This window comes from Ursus maritimus, unplaced genomic scaffold (genome assembly GCF_017311325.1).
Source record: "Ursus maritimus isolate PB19 unplaced genomic scaffold, ASM1731132v1 scaffold_31, whole genome shotgun sequence".
Taxonomy (NCBI): Eukaryota; Metazoa; Chordata; class Mammalia; order Carnivora; family Ursidae; genus Ursus; species Ursus maritimus.
The window spans coordinates 21,442,560-21,460,271 of record NW_024425675.1 but is presented as its reverse complement, the minus strand read 5'-3'; the positions used below and the strand labels follow the sequence as shown (position 1 = coordinate 21,460,271).

The 17,712-nt window shown below is 40.9% G+C and overlaps 1 protein-coding gene across 1 annotated transcript in view; it reads right to left on the bottom strand.

Moving 5' to 3' along the window:
- Positions 1-232: 232 nt before the first annotated feature.
- Positions 233-17,712, bottom strand: part of CCDC3 (coiled-coil domain containing 3) — a 122,712-nt gene continuing 105,232 nt past the window's right edge. The window contains exon 3 of the mRNA XM_008705458.2: positions 233-2,831. Coding sequence (XP_008703680.2) covers positions 2,556-2,831 — 276 coding nt within the window. The 3' untranslated portion in view covers positions 233-2,555. The remainder of the gene's footprint in view (positions 2,832-17,712) is intronic.

Here is a 17,712-nt window from a genome sequence, read left to right as displayed (position 1 = left end):
TGAGGGGCAGACCCAGATACCACTGCTTTTCTGCAGGTGTGTCAAAAGGTGGGAACCCTGGGAAAGAGAGGGTCAAGCCATATCCTCAGGGGAACATCAAAAGCAATCTGAGCTCAGTGTCCTATGTGCCCCAGCTGTTACTCACAGATGCTTCCCCAAAAGGATCTCAAGTGCTTTTCCAGACCAAAGCTGGAATCTCCCTGACCCAAAAGAAACACACATCACCTTCCCATTGTGGCTGAAATATTGCTCATATTTATTAAAAAGGCAGAACATAATGCATCTGTAGGGACCCAGGTTCCACAGTTCTCAAAACACTAGTTGTAAATCAGCCTTAGGCTTGTCATTCCCTTGGGTGGAAGCAAAAGTGCTTTAATGAAATGGCCCCAGAAAAACTAAGCTATTGTACCATACTGTGAAGGCTACAGCTAATAAAGGAGCAGCCAAAGCTTGGAAACGAAGCAAAAGCTGCCCTTCTCTCCAGCCCAGAGTGCGGACATCTCTCTCTGAGCAGTAGCCTCAAGCGACATGGGTGCATCCTCCCAACCAGCTCAAGAATGTGGTTTTCCTAAAGGCAGTGGAAGGGCAATCTGACAGTGTAATTGCCATTTTCAACGGACAGGACAACATAACCAGGTGCTGCAGTGTCTGGAGTGGTCTAGGGGGAGATTTCCTGATGAGGAACCTGAAGGTTCTATCTGGAACAGCTGGAAGAGAGAGAGACTTGTAGATCTGGAGGTCCAATCACTCCGTTGCCTTAAGAACATACCTGTGACTGGATCAAATGTACCTACTTGTAGTACTGTCTGTCTTTAAAGATTTCTTTCCAAACCGGGTGCAGTGCTCCTGTACAAAACCTGACACACTGACAAGTGGGCTCGTGTGCAAACATTACTCCCAGGGTTGGACGGTCCTGGTGGGTGGAAAGTGTGCGCACAGAAGCAGAGATTGCAGTGCCCGGACTCTGTCCGGTATTTCCACCATAAGCATCTTTGCCACAAGCATTTTCACGGCCTAACTCATTGGGCCAGAAGGCAATTTGGCCATAAAAGATAAAACAACAAAAGAGGGACTTTACTAATGTCTTCATTATGTCCTTTTTAAGAGAAGTCTCCGTTTTCCACATCCTAGGATGCATATTTGTAACTGTATTACATTGTGAAAGAAGCTTTCTACCTTACCGTTCGCTCTTAGCAAAATGATGCATGTCTGTTGATAGATGTTCAAAAGTTCTATGGGACATGCGAAAGAAAAGCTGTAATGCATTTCTGAGTTATAACTGATAAACTACCATTTTCTATTACAGTGTGGTTTGCAGTCTGGCCTTATAGTCTTATTTCACACTCCAGTTTGTTACTGTATTTTCTATCAGGTTGATAAATGGAGTTATCATCCACTGTTTTAAGACTACCATGTATACTGGTCACAGACCACTAGGAGGGCTAAGATTCATGTGATATAAAAATGGGAATGTAGTTTGGTTTCATTTCTCTACTGACAATTATTTTCTCTCTGGCAGCAAACTGCCTTACGGCCAATTTACTTTGGTGGTGGAAATGCTCGCATCAAGCCTCTGCAGACCTGCCGGGAACAAGCTCCTCGGGTGCCTGGATGGGAATGAGGCAAGGTCACTTGATTCCAATAGGTAAGGAGATATCTTTGCAGAACAGAAGTTAATCGTGTACTGAGTCAACTCACCTCAAATTCAGAGCAGCTGGAAGGAGTTAACGAGCAAACAGTAAGTTTGCCTGCAGTAGGGGCTGAGATCTTGCTCAGGCTCTCCCAGACTCAGGAGTGCGGTTTGATAAAACATGACCAGGCCGCAAAGGCAAGGCCCGTTTAGATTAAAGTGGCGCACAGGTATCCTCTTTAACTCTGGGTAGCTGGTGTGGGAAAGCGGGTAGAGTTCACCGTGTTCAGTTACCTGCTGCCACGCACCCCCCCCCCCAACTCCGTACTGCCTGTTATGAGCTATGCTTCAGCTGTGAGGAAATGCTGGCTGGAGTAGACACACCACCATGCACACGGTCAGTGTCAGGCATCCCTGGGTGCTCTGCAAGGCTGCCATCCTCCCACCGAAAATGTGGCAAATGCGACACCAAAGGTTCCAAGACTTGTTGCAGATCCCTTCTTAAAACTCATGATGGTCCTGGAGTTCAGAGCTGGAGAGAGCACTGCCTCTCCTCTGAAAGAAGGCTGAACCCCTTGATTCTTGTACATCTAAGATATTTTTTCCACAGTAAGTACACTGTCCATTGTGCTCCTGAAAGCTGGAGACAGGCCCTAGGCAAGCACCTGATGTTCCAGGATCATGCTGCCTCCAGACTTGCAAGCACTTAGGTCTGGGAGCGAGGCTGAGAAGGGAAGGAGCCCAGCAACTAGGAAAATTAGCAAGACTTGCCCCTTCAAGTAACTAGACACTATCAAATGCATATTAAAAACATCTACAAGAGTTTTTGCCCTATGTGCACATTAAAACCTACCATCATTTTACATTCCCTGGCAAGAGGCAACATGTTCCAGCAGAGCCAGGCTAGGCCACTACTCAGTCCCTGCTACCCCCGCAGGTAGGTGGCACCGGGTGGCTCCTGCCCCAGGGCATTAATGTGTGGGAGGGCACCTGCTGCAGCCGCTAACTTCTCGCCGAGCTTCTGGTTCACCAGCTCCAGGTGGCGACCATTCTTCCGTGCCTGCCTCAATGACCTCTTGACCTTCTTCACCCGATCCCGAAGCTGTTTGTTCCGCTTCTCCAGAGTGGCCACCTTCTGCTGCAGTTTCTTGACATGGTCCTCCTCCTCGAACAGAGCCTTCTGCACTGACGAGCACATGAGCTGTTGGGGTGAAAATGCCATGGGAGAGGCAGGTGAGTTTCATAAAACCTCCAAGTTCCCTGGATGTGGTCAAGTACAAAGGGTCTGACAGTCGATGGCTCCAGCCCCAGAATGAGGACAACCCTCAAGGCTCCTTCTTGGTTTCACCCTATGAACCCCCTGCCCTAACAGCAAATATAAAGACCCTCTTTGGGGTACCTTCCATAGTTTAAGCCATTGCAGGGTTGTTTTTTACATGCTTACCATCTTATATACTATACTATTGAGTCCCTGAGGGGGTTGGTGACTTTTCACATTTGGCTCTGATTCAGCAATTTGCCTATTAAATTCTAATCTGGGTTTAAGACCTTTCCCAGGAAAGCCAAAGTGTGAGGATCAGCCATCGAGGTAGCTCTACTTAAAGGGCTTTGCCTGCATCAAATACCCCCTCTGGGAATTATTCTGGTCATGGCAGGATGGGCTTGAAGGAAGGGACACTTTTTTGTTCTTACCTAAGCCACCCGGGTTCTTTTGTGAGTTTTGTTTGTTTTTTTACAGAAGTTATTCTAAATTTCGTTACATCAGTCCACTTTTTTAAAACTGAGGTTTTTGTTCTTACCTAAGCCACCCGGGTTCTTTTGGTCGTTGTGGGTTTTGTTTGTTTTGTTTGTTTTTTTACAGAAGTTATTCTAAATTTCGTTACATCAGTCAATAAAGAAAGAGCTCCAATAAATCCAAGAGACCAAAACCCAAAAATATACAAAGTGGGGAGCCCGGCTGGCTCAGTCGGTAGAGCATGTGACTCTTGATCTCGGGGTTGTGGGCTTGAGCCCCACACAGGTGTAGAGATTAAAAAAAAAAAATAAAGAATATGGATAGGTCACTGGAAAGGAAATATAAATATGTGCAAATTAGGGCTATAATGAATTGCTGTTTATGAGACTGGCAAAATCAAGAAGTCAATAGTTGGGAGACATAGGCACTATTACACTGTGGGTAGAGAGTAAACCTGTATAAAAAGTGATTGATTTGGCTATATCTACCAAAATGAAAACTGCATATACCCTTTGACCTAGTCATTTTGGAACTTCATCTCATACTTCCACATGTACAAACATATAATATTGTTCTAAGATTGAAGATTGAAGAGTGACAGTAGCATCACGGCCACCTAAGACATCCTCATTTTTGTCCCCCAACCCAATAGTAAAAATTGAGCATCCATCCCTAAACATTAGTGCCTTTGAGAGAGCTATGGGATCCAGCACCATATGCCAAGGGATCCAGGAAGAGTCTGGGCCACCCATGTATCAGGTAACAGGCAGAGAGAACCTATTCCTACCTAGGAACCCTACAGTCACCTGTGAGCCAGTTTCAGGGTCTCTCAAAGAAAACAAATACAGCCAACAGGTATATGCAATGGTGCTAAACATCACTACTCATTGGAGAAATGAGAATGCATACCACAATTATCATCACCTTCTACCTATTAGAATGGCTATTATCAAAAAGTGACATAAGAGGATCCTGAACTCCTCTCCTCCCATGCACACACCAAATCTACAGCTACCTAAAGAACTATTTCCTCTGAAAAATAAAAAATTAGTTGAGTGACTTCTATGTATTATACAAACAAGTAAAAAACCCACACTGAAATATGTAGGAGAAGCCAAGACACACACCATCAACCACAACCCGTAACAGGGGACTCACACCTCTGAGCTTTTCCTTGAGGAGCAAAGGATTTGAACCCCAACTTTTAAGTTGCATATCTGAGAGAAGAGCCCCTGCACAACAGGTAGCTTATGTCCATGAGACTTATGTCCATGAGACTCACAGGCTCTACAAAACTAAAAACCTCATGGCAACCACCCCTCAGGACCCAGGCACGAGGCAGCAGACCGAAAAGCACGCCAGCTTTCTGTGAAAGAAGTTGATTTGCTTATCTTAGAGTTTTGGCCTGATAAGCAGACTTCTAATTTAACACACAACTGAAGGCCCACTGATAAGACTCTGCAAAGACTGTGGAGGCCTGTGGGTGTCATCTTCACGCTCTCCCTATGTCCCAGGTTATCTCCAAGAAAAGGGCTTGTCTACACATCTGGCACCCTGGCTTTTGTGTCTGATGCTCAGAGGACACATCCCTTGAGAACGTGGCAGATGTTCATGGGTTCATTAGAACACTTAATAAATGTCTAGCATCACAGCGCTCGGCACAGAGGGGCAGGCAGAAAAGCCCACCGTCCCCTGAAAGAGAGAAATCTGCAAACTTTAAAAGTTGCTACCTGAAGTTCTGCTTCACAGTCAGCATGAATCCATGTGCTGACTGAGATCCTCCCCTTTGAGACACTGAAAAGTCTTGGCACAACCTCCACTACTGGGAGCCAGTAACAGTAAAGTAGGCTTCTTGGACAGTCACAGAGGTTGACAGACAAGAGCTAATAAGCCAGGGAAGAATGGGAGACTTGGCTCTTTTATCTAATGCAGAGAAACCAATACAGAGAATAGACAAAATGAAGAAACAGAGGAATATGTTCCAAACAAAAGAACAAGACAAAACCCCAGAAAAAGACCTTAATGAAATGGAGATAAGAGATTTACCTAACAAGGAGTTCAAAATAACAGTGATAAAGATGTCCACTGAATTCAGGAGACTAACACATGAACCAAGTGAAAATTTCAACAAAAATAGAAGAAAGTACCTAATAGAAGTGACAGATGAATACAATAACTGAACAGAAAACTACTACAAAGGAGGTAAACAGCATACTTAGACACAGAAAAGAGGATCCATGAGCCCAGGGCAGTGGAACTTACCAGTCACTACAGAAAAAAGGAAAAAAAAAGATTTAAAAATAGTGAAGATAGCTTACGGGATTTGGGGACCCCATAATGTGAATGTTGGTCTGCTTGATGTTGTCCCCTAAGAGGAATAGAGAAAGAGGCAGAAAATGTATCTAAAGAATAATGGCTGAAAACTTCGCTAACCTGGGGAAGGAAACAGGCATGCAGATCCAGGATGCCTAGAATATTAGCGCTGAGATACACTGTGATTAAACTGTCGAAGACAAGGAATCTTAAAAACAGGGCAAAAAAAAAAAAAAACTTGCTACATACAAGGGGACCCTCCCCACCCCCAATACACACACACGAGACGATCAGATTTTTCAGCAGAGATTTTCCAGGCCCATGGAGACTTGCAGGATATATACAGGCATACGTCGTTTTGTCGTGCTTCACAAATACTGCATTTTCTACCAGTTGAAGATTTGTGGCAATTTGCTGAATAAGTCAATTGATGCCATTTCACCAATATTTGTTCACTTTGTGTCACGTTTTGGTAACTCTTCAAATATTTCAAACTTTTCCATTATTATATGTCAGAGTGACCTAGGATCTTTGATGTTACTCTTCTAGGGTATCACTAACCACATCCACGAAGGTAAACTTAAATGTGTGTTATCTGACTCTTCCACCAACTGGCCATTCCCCCCATCTCTTTGCCTCACCTTGGGTCTCCCTATTCCCTGAGACACAACAATAGTGACATTAGGCCAGTTTATAATCCTACAATAGCTTCTGAGGGTTCAACTGAAAGGAAGAGTCACACATTTCTCACTTTAAATCAAAAGCTAGAAATAAGCTTAGTGACGAAGGCATGGCAAAATCTGAAACAGGCTGAAAGCTAAACCCCTTACACCCAATAGTTAGCCAAGCTGTGAATGCAAAGGGGAAGTTCTTGAAGGAAATTAAAGGTGCTACTCCAGGGAACAGACAAATGGGGAGAAAGCAAAACAGATTTATGGCTGATGTGGAGAAGTTTTAGTGGTCTGGAGAGATTAACCCAGCCACAGGATTAAGCCAAAGCCTCACCCAGAATGATGTCCTAGTTATCTTCAACCCCATGAAGTCTGAGAGAGGTGAGGAAGCTACAGAAGGAAAGTATAAAGCTAGCAGAGGTTGGTTCATGAGGTTTAAGGAAGACACCGTCTCCATAACCTCCAAGTGCAAGGTGAAACAGCAAGTACAGAATCAGAAGCTGCAGCAAGTTCTCCAGCAGATCTACCTGAGATCATTAAGAGATTTTCAATGTAGAGGAAACAGCCTTCTATTGGAAGAAGATGCCAGCTAAGGCTTTCATAGCTAGAGAGGAGAACTTAATGCCTGGCTTCAAAACTTCAAAGGACTGGCTGACTCTTTCCTTAAAGGCTAATGCAGCTGGTGACCTTAAGTTGAAGCCAATGCTCATTTACCATTCTGAAAATCTTAGGGCCCTTAGGTATTATGCTAAATCTACTCTGTGTTCTATAGACAGAACAAAAAAGCAGGCTGAACACACATCTGTTTACAACATGGTTTACTGAATAATTTAAGCCCACTGTTGAGACTTGCTCAGAAAAAAAGAACTCTTTCAAAATATTATTGACAACGTATCTGGTCACCCAAGAGCTCTGATGGAGATGTACAATGAGATTAATGTTTTCATACCTGCTAACACAATAGCCATCTGCACCTCACGGATCAAGCAGTCACTTTATATTTCAAGTCTAATTATCTAAAAAACACACTTTGTAAGGCTACAGCTACCACAGATTCTGGTTCCTCTGATGATCTGGGCAAAATAAAAACTATTCTAGATGCCATTAAGAACATTCATGATGCATGGGACAAGGTCATACATCAACATTAACAGGAGTTTGGAAAAAGTTGATTCCAACCCTCATGGATGACTTTAAAGGGTTCAAAACTTCAGTGGAGGAAGTCACTGCAGATGAGGTGGAAGTAGAGGAGAACTAGAATTAGAAGTGGAGCCTGAAAATGGGACTGAGTTGTTGGAATCTAATGATAAAACTTGAACAGATGAGTTGTTTCTTGTGGATGAACGAAAGAAGGTGGTTTCTTGAGATGAAATCTCCTAATGAAGATTGTTGAAATGTAAACAAAGTATTTAGAATATTATATAAACTTAGTTGATAAAGCAGCAGGATTTGAGAGGATTGACTCCAATTTTGAAAAGTTCTATGGGTGAAATACTATCAAACAGCCTCACATGCAATGGAGAAATCCGTCCTGAAAGGAAGATCACTCTGGCAACCACCTTTTGCAACCACCACCCTGATCAGTCAGCAGCCATCAATGATTACTACTTCCTGCAAATTCAGATGATGCTTAGCAGTTTTTAGCAAAGTATTTTTAAAGTATGTATATTTTTAAGATATAATATTGTACACTTAACAGACCACAGTATAATGTAAACATAACTTTTATATATACTGGGAAACAAAAAACCTCATTTTACTTGCTTTATTGCAATGTTCACTTTAGTCTGGAACTGAACCCACAATATCTCACAGGTATGCCTATTGACACAGAGGGGAAAGGAAAAAACTGCCAACCAAGAATACCCTACACAGCAAAACTGTCCTTCAGAATTGAAAGGGAGAGTTTTCCAGCCAAGCAAAAGCAAAAGGAATTCATCACCACTAGACCCACCTTTCAAGAAATATTAAAAGTTGTTCTTTAAGCTGAAAAAAAAGGTAATATATGAAAGTATAAATCTTACTGGTAAAGGTAAATATATACTAAAATTCAAAATAATGTAATGTGATAAAGGCAGTAGGTTAATCACTTATAAAGCCAGTATGAAAATTAAAAAACAAAAGTAGTAAAAATAACTATATACATAGTTAATGGATAAAAAGGTGTTGTAAATTGTGACATCAACAACAAATGGAAAGGGAGAGTTAAAGTGTAGAGCTTTAGAATGCTTTCAAAAATAAGTTCTTATCTTTAAAACACTGTCTTAAGTTGTTTTATATAGACTTCATGGTAACTACAAAATAAAAACCTATAGTAGATACACAAGATAAAGAGCTCTAAGCAGCCACTACGGCAAATCATCAAACAACAGAGAGCTATAGGAAAAGGAATAGAGGAATCACAAAACAACCAGCAAACCGTTAACAAAATGGCAAAAAGTATTTATCAATTATTAAATGTAAATGGTCTAAATGTTCTAATCAAAAGGAATGGTTTAATGGCTCAAATACATGACCCACTTATATGCTGTCCGACTCACTTCAGCCTTGAGAACACACAGAGGGTGAAAGGATGGAAAATGATATCCATGCAAATGGAAACTAAAGAAAAGCTGGGTAACTACATGGTTATCAGAAAAATAGACTTTAAGAGAAAGGCTATAATAAACACAGATCATGATGTAATGATAAAGGAATCAATTCATCTATCCTACAGAGGAGCACCTAAATATGCAAAGGAAATATTAATAGACCTAAAGGGTGAAATAGACAGTCGTACAATAGGTGACTTTACTATCCCTCCATCAAAAATGAATAGATGATGCAGACAGAAAAATAAGGAAACACTGTACTTAAATTACATGTTAAACCAGATGGACCTAACAGATATATACAGACTATTTCACCCAGAAACAGCAGAATATACATTCTTCTGAAATGCACATGGAACATTCTCCATGATCAATCCTATATTAGGCATCACATCGTACATCTTAATAAATAAGAAAACTGAAATCCATTAATTAAGCTGCTTTTCTAATCAAAGTGGTATTAATTACAGGAAGAAAACTGGAAAATTCACAAATACGTGCAGATTAAGCATGCTCCTGACCAATGGGTCAAACAAGTAATCAAGACAAAACACACACACACAACATACCAAAACTTACAGAATGCAGCAAAATATGAGAAACAAGAAACTTCAAATAAACAACCAAACTTTACACCTCAAGGAACTAGGAAAGGAAGAAAATACAAAGCACAAAGTTAATGAAAGGGAGGAAATAATAAAGATCAGACCAGAAAGACGTGGAGAATAAAAAGACTACAAAAAAGATTAGTGAAACAGAATAAACCAGAAATCAAAGAGATGTTTCAACTTTTACCACAGAAATTGGACAATGAGAAGAAATGGACAAATTCCTGGAAACATACAACCTACCAAGAGTGATTCATGAATAAATAGAAAATCTGAACTATCTGAATAGTAAGGAGATCGAATCAGTCATCTGTAATCAAAAACCTGCCCAAAAAAGTCCAGAACCACATGACTTCAGTGATGAATTCTACCAAAATTTAAAGAAATAATACCATTCCTTGTGCAAACCTTGATACCAAAATCTGACAAGGATACCACAGAAAACAAATTATAGGTCAATATCCCTGATGAACATATATGAAAAAATCCTCAACTTATTAGCAAATGAAATTAAACATAAGATCATACACTACAATCAAACAGGATTTATTCCAAGGATGCAAAGGTGGTTCAACATCTGTAAATCCATCAATGTGATACATCACATTAATAAAATGAAGGAAAAAAACCATATGATCGTCTCAATCAATAGAGAACAAGAAATTGACAAAATTTAACATCCCTTCATGATAAAAACTCTCAGTGATATAAAGGGAATGTGCCTCAACATAATAAAGGCCACACATGAAAAGCTCACAGCTAACATCACACTCAGTGGTGAAATGCTAAAAGATTTCCCCTAAGATTAATGAGAAGACAGGGATACCCACTCTCACCACTTTTAAGTCCTAACAACAGCAATTAGACGAAAAGAAAAGGCATTCAAATTGGAGTTAAAAAAGTAAAACTGTCCCTATTTATAGAGAACATGGTATCACATTTAGAAAACTAAAACTCCACAAAAAACCTGTTAGAATAAAGAGGTTCTGTAAAATTTTAGTAGACAATATATTAAAATTAGCTGTGTTTCCATACTCTAATAAACTATCAAAAATAGAAATTAAGAAAACCCATTTATAACTATACCAGAAGGTATACAAAATTTAGGAATAAATTTAAGCAAAGAGGTACAAAAAACTGTAAAATTAAGTTTAACCCCTATCTAAATTCTAATGGAATTTTTCATAGAAATGGAAGAATCATAAAGTTTGTATGTAACCACAAAAGTCCCTGAATAACCAAAGCAATTTTTTTCAGTTTTTAATGTTTTTTTATTATGTTAGTCACCATACAGTACATCCCTGGTTTCTGATGTAAAGTTCGATGATTCATTAGTTGCGTATAACCCCCAGTGCACCATGCAATACGTGCCCTCCTTACTACCCATCACCGGTCTATCCCATTCCCCCACCCCCTCCCCTCTGAAGCCCTCAGTTTATTTCCCAGAGTCCATAGTCTCTCATGGTTCATTCCCCCTTCTGATTTTCAGCAACAAAGATGAGACAACACACTTCCTAATTTCAAACTATATCACAAAACTGTAGTAATCAAATAGTATGATACTGGCATAAAAACAGACACATAGATCAATAGAACACAGTCCAGAAACAAACCCATGTATATACAATCAATTAATTTACAATAGGGAGAGAAGAATATACAATGGGGAGAAGACAGTTTCATCAATAAAGGGTTCTGAGAAAACTGGACCCCCATCTTACAACATACACAAAAATTCACTCAGAATGAATTAAAATACTTGAATTGGAAGACCTGAAAATATAAACTCGACACTGGTCTTGGCAATGAATTTTTAGATTTAACACCAAAAAAGCAACAAAACCAAAAGTAAATAAGTGGGACTCCATCAAACTAAAAAGCTTCTGCACAGCAAAAGAACCATGAACAAAATGAACAAACCACCTAGGGTAGACTGGGTAGATGGGGGAGTACGAGCATCCTGAACTCAACTTGTCCCACAGACACACAGAGACAACAGAGTATGGCAACTCTCCCTGAAAACAGAGCAGACCCTCCACAGCTAGCTGTAGAGGGAAGGCCACACTGAAAAGGGTAAGAAGGGGGAGAAATGCAGTCGGGAACTAAACCCCTGGTACAACCAACCACAAAAGTAAGGAATACCACAAACATAGAAAAGAGAGGGAATCACACCCCACACGGGGCACTAACCACCTGTCCTAGGAACTCACACTGGGAAAACAAGTCCCCATACAGTCTGGCATTGAAAGTCAGTGGTTCTTAACTCCAGGGGAGCCTAAGGAGCCTAAGGTGATAGGAAACTGAGTTCCCACCCTTAAAGAGCCAGCATTCCAACTAACTCTGCACAAACACAGTTTGAAAAGTACCTAGGATATATGTGAAAGAGATTTGTTGACTAATTTTAGGATGAGCGCCAGAAGTGCAGCCATCTGCAGGAGATTTCTCCAGGAACAAAGGTGCTGAGAGGTACTGTTTTTCTTGCCTTCCCCCACCCTAGACAGCCTGACACTTGGAGAGCATTAACATTGGCTGTCACATCTACCTTGCTAGCACTGCAAACCCCACCCTAGCAGGCAGTCCTTCAAAGTGGTTCCTGTCCCACCACACCCAGCAGGCAGCCCAGGATGGGACCGGCACCTCTCCGAAGTGTCTCCTGCCCTGAGGTGGGGGTAGCTAACACCATACACCAGTACCCCCACAGCTCCTTTAGCCAAGCCTCTCATTGGATGTGCAGGGAACAAGCCCTTCTAATCAGTACACTCACAGCTGTCCTAGTGGTTAAGTGCTGACACCCAGGTTAATTGCCAGCCCCACCCACCAGACAGCCTAGCCTCTAAATTGCACATAGGGAGCAAGACCTGTACACCAGTGTGCCCATGGCATGTAAAGTGGGTCATTGCAGCCAGCTGAGCTGAGGGCCATCTCCTTTTACCAGCATGTTCACATCAATCATGATTCAGCAACATGAGAACATACACGGCCCACGCAGGGGACACCCCTGGAGCACCTGGCTCTAGTGACCAGAGGGAACTGGACCACAGGGCGCTATAAGATCCCATATACATAAAGCCACTACTTTCAAAACTTAGTTTGCCTACTTAATACATGGAAACAAGCACAAAGAATTAGATGAGGACACAGAAGCATATATTGGAAATGAAAAAAAGACAAAATCACAGTAAAAGAGCTAAATGAAACAGCTAAGCAATATGGCTGATAGAGTGATGGTCATAAAGATATTCACTGGACTTGAGGGAAGAGTAAATGAACTCAGTGAGAACTTCAACAAAGAGACAATATAAAACAGAGCCAAGGAACACACTACCGGAAATGAAAAGTACACTAGAGGGAATCAACAACAGATTAGAGGATGCAGAAGAATGGATCAACTCGCTGGAAGACAGAGTAATGGAAAGTAATCAAGCTGAGCAGCCAAAAGATAAAAGTATATTAAAGGAGAAGGGAAGATGGCCGCAGAGTAAAAGGACCCTAAGCTCACCCACCCCAAGAATATAACTAGATCATTATCAAATCATCCTACACACCCAGAAATCAACCTGAAAACTGGCACAACAAGCTCCGCAACTAAAGGTGGAGAAGAGGCCACACGGAAGAAGGTGGAAAGTGCAGAGACATGGTTTGGGAGAGAAACAGATCATGGTCGCTGAGGTCATGGAGAAGGGTGAAAGACAGGAGTGCATAGGGGAAATGAATCCCTGGAGCAAGTGGCTTAGAAAGTGAGAGAGGCCAAATTTTCTGATTTTTGGCAACCAGTGGGGCTTAAAGTCTGGAGTGTTAAAGGTCAGTGGGCTTTGCTTGGAGAGAGCCCAGAGTGCACTGGGGCTGCTCTTGGAGAGAAGGCAGTGCGAACGGCCTGCAACATACAGCATGGAAACTCATCTGAAGAGTGTCTGGGAACACAGTGGGGAGGTTATTTGCCCATCTCTGACTGCGTCCCACAGAGCCAGCATTCATGGAGAGAACCCTCCTAGGGAACAAAGGAACTGGCAGGTGCCATTTCCCTCCCCAGCTCCTCAGCATAACCACAGGACCACCTGCAGGAATCAGTGTAAAGCAGACACTGGCTGCCTAATTTGCTTACACCAAGCCTCCCCCCAACCCACTCCAGTGGAATGGAGTCCCAGTCATGATTGCTTTAGTCCCAGCATGGCAGGCCCTATCCCCCAGAAGACCAACCCAAACCCTTACCCACAGCATATCTCCTGAACCAGGGGCTTTGCAGGACCTCAGTTCTGGCAGTGGTGGTAACAGATTTCATTTCATAAGCAGACCAGAACACAGCTAGTTAAAAATTGCCACATTCAGGCCAGGGACCAAACACTGCCCACAAATAGAGCCTCTGCAGATGACTGGCCTGAAAGATAAAGGGGCAAGGAGTAAACAGCAGAGTGCATACAACACACACTGGAGATGCTCCCTGAAGTGCCAGACCCTGAGGAACAAAGGACACTATACAGCAGGGCACTACAAGATTTCTTCTTCATAAAGCCATTACCCTCAAGAACAGGAGATGTAGCTGACCTTCCTAAGAAGCAGGCACAGAGGCTTAGACAACAGAGGAATTTTCCCAAATGAAACACCAGGACAGGACCACAACCAGAGACCTATGTGAAACAGAGAATTTAAAATAATGATCAAGAAGATACTCACAGGGTTTGAGAAAAGAGTGGAAGGCATTACTGAGACCAATTAACACAGAGATAAGAAATAACAAAGATAAAGTACTTACTCAACAAAGTAAACATGCCTTGATGGAAAGAACAGCAGGCTGGAAGAAGCAAAGAAATAAATTAAGGATCTAGAAAACAAGAGTAATGGAAAGTAATCAAGCTGAACAAAAGAGAGAAAAAAGATTCATGCAAAATGAGAATACTTAGGCAATTCAGTGACTGACTTCATCAAATGTAATAACATTCACATTATAGGAGTCCCCAAAGAAGAGGGAGAAAAGGAGCCAGAGAGTTTATTTTAAGAAATAATAGCTGAAAACTTCCCTTATCTGGGGAAGGAATCAGATACCCAGATCTAGGAGGTACACAGAACCCCCCAACAAAATCAACAAAAGCAGATCCATACCAAAACATATTATAATTAAAATGGTAAAATATAGTGACAAAAAATATTAAAAGCAGCAAAAGAAGACAGTGACACACAAGAGAAACTCCCTAAGGCTAGCAGGGGATTTTACAGCAGAACTTTCAGACCCGAGGAAGTGGCACGATAGAGTCAAAGTGTTGAATGGGAAAAATCTGCAGTCAAGAATACCCTATCCAGCAAGGACATTACACAGAATAAAAGGAGAGAGAACGAGCTTTCCAGACAAACAAAAACTAAAGGAGTTCATGAGCACTAAACCAGTCTGCAACAAATATTAAGGGGGATTCTTTGAGAGGAAAGGAAAATGAAAAGTAATAGTATGAAGGGAGGAAACACAAAAGCAAGGGGAAAAGTGAGTATTTCTGTAAAATATCAAGGAACTCACAAAATAAAAGGTTGTAAAACGTGAAGCCATATACCAAAATCACGGAGAGGAGTAAACAATGGGTTCGAACGTGACCCTCACCGTATAGACCACTATGTACAGAGAGTGTTATATACAAACCTACTGGCAACCACAAACCACAAACCACTAATAAGGGATACCTGGCTGGCTCAGTCAGTTGAGCATATGAATCTTGGTTTCAGCTCAGGTCATGATTTTGGGGTTGTGAGATCAAACCTCTAGTCAGGCTCCTCACTCAGCAGGGAATCTGTTTGAGATTCTCTCTCTCCCTCTCCCTCTGCCCACCCCACCTCTCACCCTAAGTAAATCTTATTTAAAAACACTAATAAATATGCAAAGAATAAAGAAAAAATCCAACTCTATCACCAATGAAAACAAGAAAGGATGAGAGAAAATCTTCAGAAACAACCACAAAACAAATAATGACCATAAATACATATCTATCAATAATTACTTTGAATGTAAAAGGACTAAATGCTCCAATCAAAACACAAAGGATGACAGAACAGATAAAAAATAAAAGACCCATCTGTATGCTGCCTAAAAGGGACTCATTTTAGACCTAAAGCCATCCACATACTGAAAATGAGGGGATGGAGACATATTTATCATGCAAATGGATGTCAAAAGAAAGCCAAACTATCAAATCTTGTATCAGACAGACAATTTTTTGTGATCGTTTTTTTATTTAAATTCAATTAGCCAACATATAGTACATCATTAGTTTCAGACTTTAAAACATTGACTGTAATAAGAAACAAAGAAGGACATTATATAATAAAGGGGACGATCCAAGAAATAATAATTGTAAATATTTATACACCCAACATGGAGCACTCAAATACATAAAAACTGTTAATAACAAAGGAAACAATTGATAATAACACAATAATAGTAGGGGACCTTAATGTCCCACCTAAATCAATAGATCAGCTAAACAGTAGATGAGTAAGGAAAGCAGTGGCTTTGAATGACGCGCTGGACCAGATGGACTTAACGGATATATTCAGAACATCCATCCTAAAACAGAAGAATACACATTCTTTTCAAGTGCACAGGGAACATTCCCCAGAATAGATCACATATTAGCCCACAAAACAACCCTCAACAAATTAAAGAAGACTTAAGTTATATGAGCCATCTTTTCTGACCACAATGCTATGAAACTAGAATTCAACCACATGAAAAAATCTGGAAAGACCACAAACACATGCTACTAAACAATGAATGGGTCAACCAGAAAATAACACGAGATATAAAGTACATGGAAACAAAAGAAAACAAAAACAAAATGGTTCAAAACCTTTGGGATACAACAAAAGCTGTACAAAGAGGGAAGTTTATAGAAATACAGGCCTACCACAAGAAGCAAGAAAAAGCTCAAACAACCTAACCATACACCTAAAGGAGCCCACGGAATGGGAGAAGATATTTGCAAATGATGCTACAGATAAAAGACTGGTATCCAAGATCTACAAAGAACTTCTCAAACTCAATACGCGAGAAACAAATCATAAAAAGAACAGAAGAAAAGAAAAGACACCATTCCAATGAGGACATACAAATGGCTAACAGACACATGAAAAAATGTTCAAAATCATTAGCCATCAGGGAAATTCAAATCAAAACCACACTAAGATACCACCTTACGCCAGTTAGAATGGCAAAAATTGACAAGGCAAGAAACAACAACAGGAGAAAGGGGATCCCAAAGATGCAGACGTAGTGAAGAGAAGGGCCATATGCACCCCAATGTTCATACAACTAAAGGAGTTAGGAAAAGAACAACAAAGTCTAAACTGAACAGAAGAGAGGAAATAATAAAGATTAAAGCAGAAATAAATTATGCAGAAACTAACAATAGAACAGATCAATAAAATTGACAAACTTCTAGCCAGGCTTATCAGGAAAAAAAAAAAGAGAAAGGACTCAAAATCACAAATGAGAGGAATAATAACAATCAGCACCACAGAAATACAATTATAAGAGAATATTATAAAAAATCATATGCCAACAAACTGGACAACCTGGAAGACATAGGTAAATTCCTAGAAACATAAACTACCAGAACTGAAACAAGAAGAAATAGAAAACTTGAAAATACCGATAACCAATCAGTAATCAAAAAACTCCCAAACAAAAGTACAGGACCAGGCGGCTGCACAGGCAAATTCCTCCAAACATTTAAAGAGTTAATACCTACTTAAAGAGTAAATTCCTATCTATTTCTTCAAAATAGAAAAGGAAGGGCAACTTCCAAATTCACTCTATGAGGCCAGCATCACCCTGATACCAAAACCAGATAAAGACACCACTCAAAAGGAGAACTACAGGCCAGTATCTCTGATGAACACAGATGCAGATATCCTCAACAGGGGGCACCTGGGTGGTCCAGTCAGTGAAGTGTCCAGCTCTTGGTTCCAGCTTAGGTGATGTTCTCAGGGTCATGAACTAGAGCCCTGTGTCAGGCTGCACGCTCAGCAGAGTCTGCTTGAGGTTCTCTCTCCCTCTGTCCTACCCTGCACACCTCAAATAAATAATTATTTTTAAAAAATCCTCAACAAAATACTAGCAAACCAAACACAATACATTTAAAAAACCATTCACCACCATCAAGTGGGATTCATTCCTGGGTTGCAA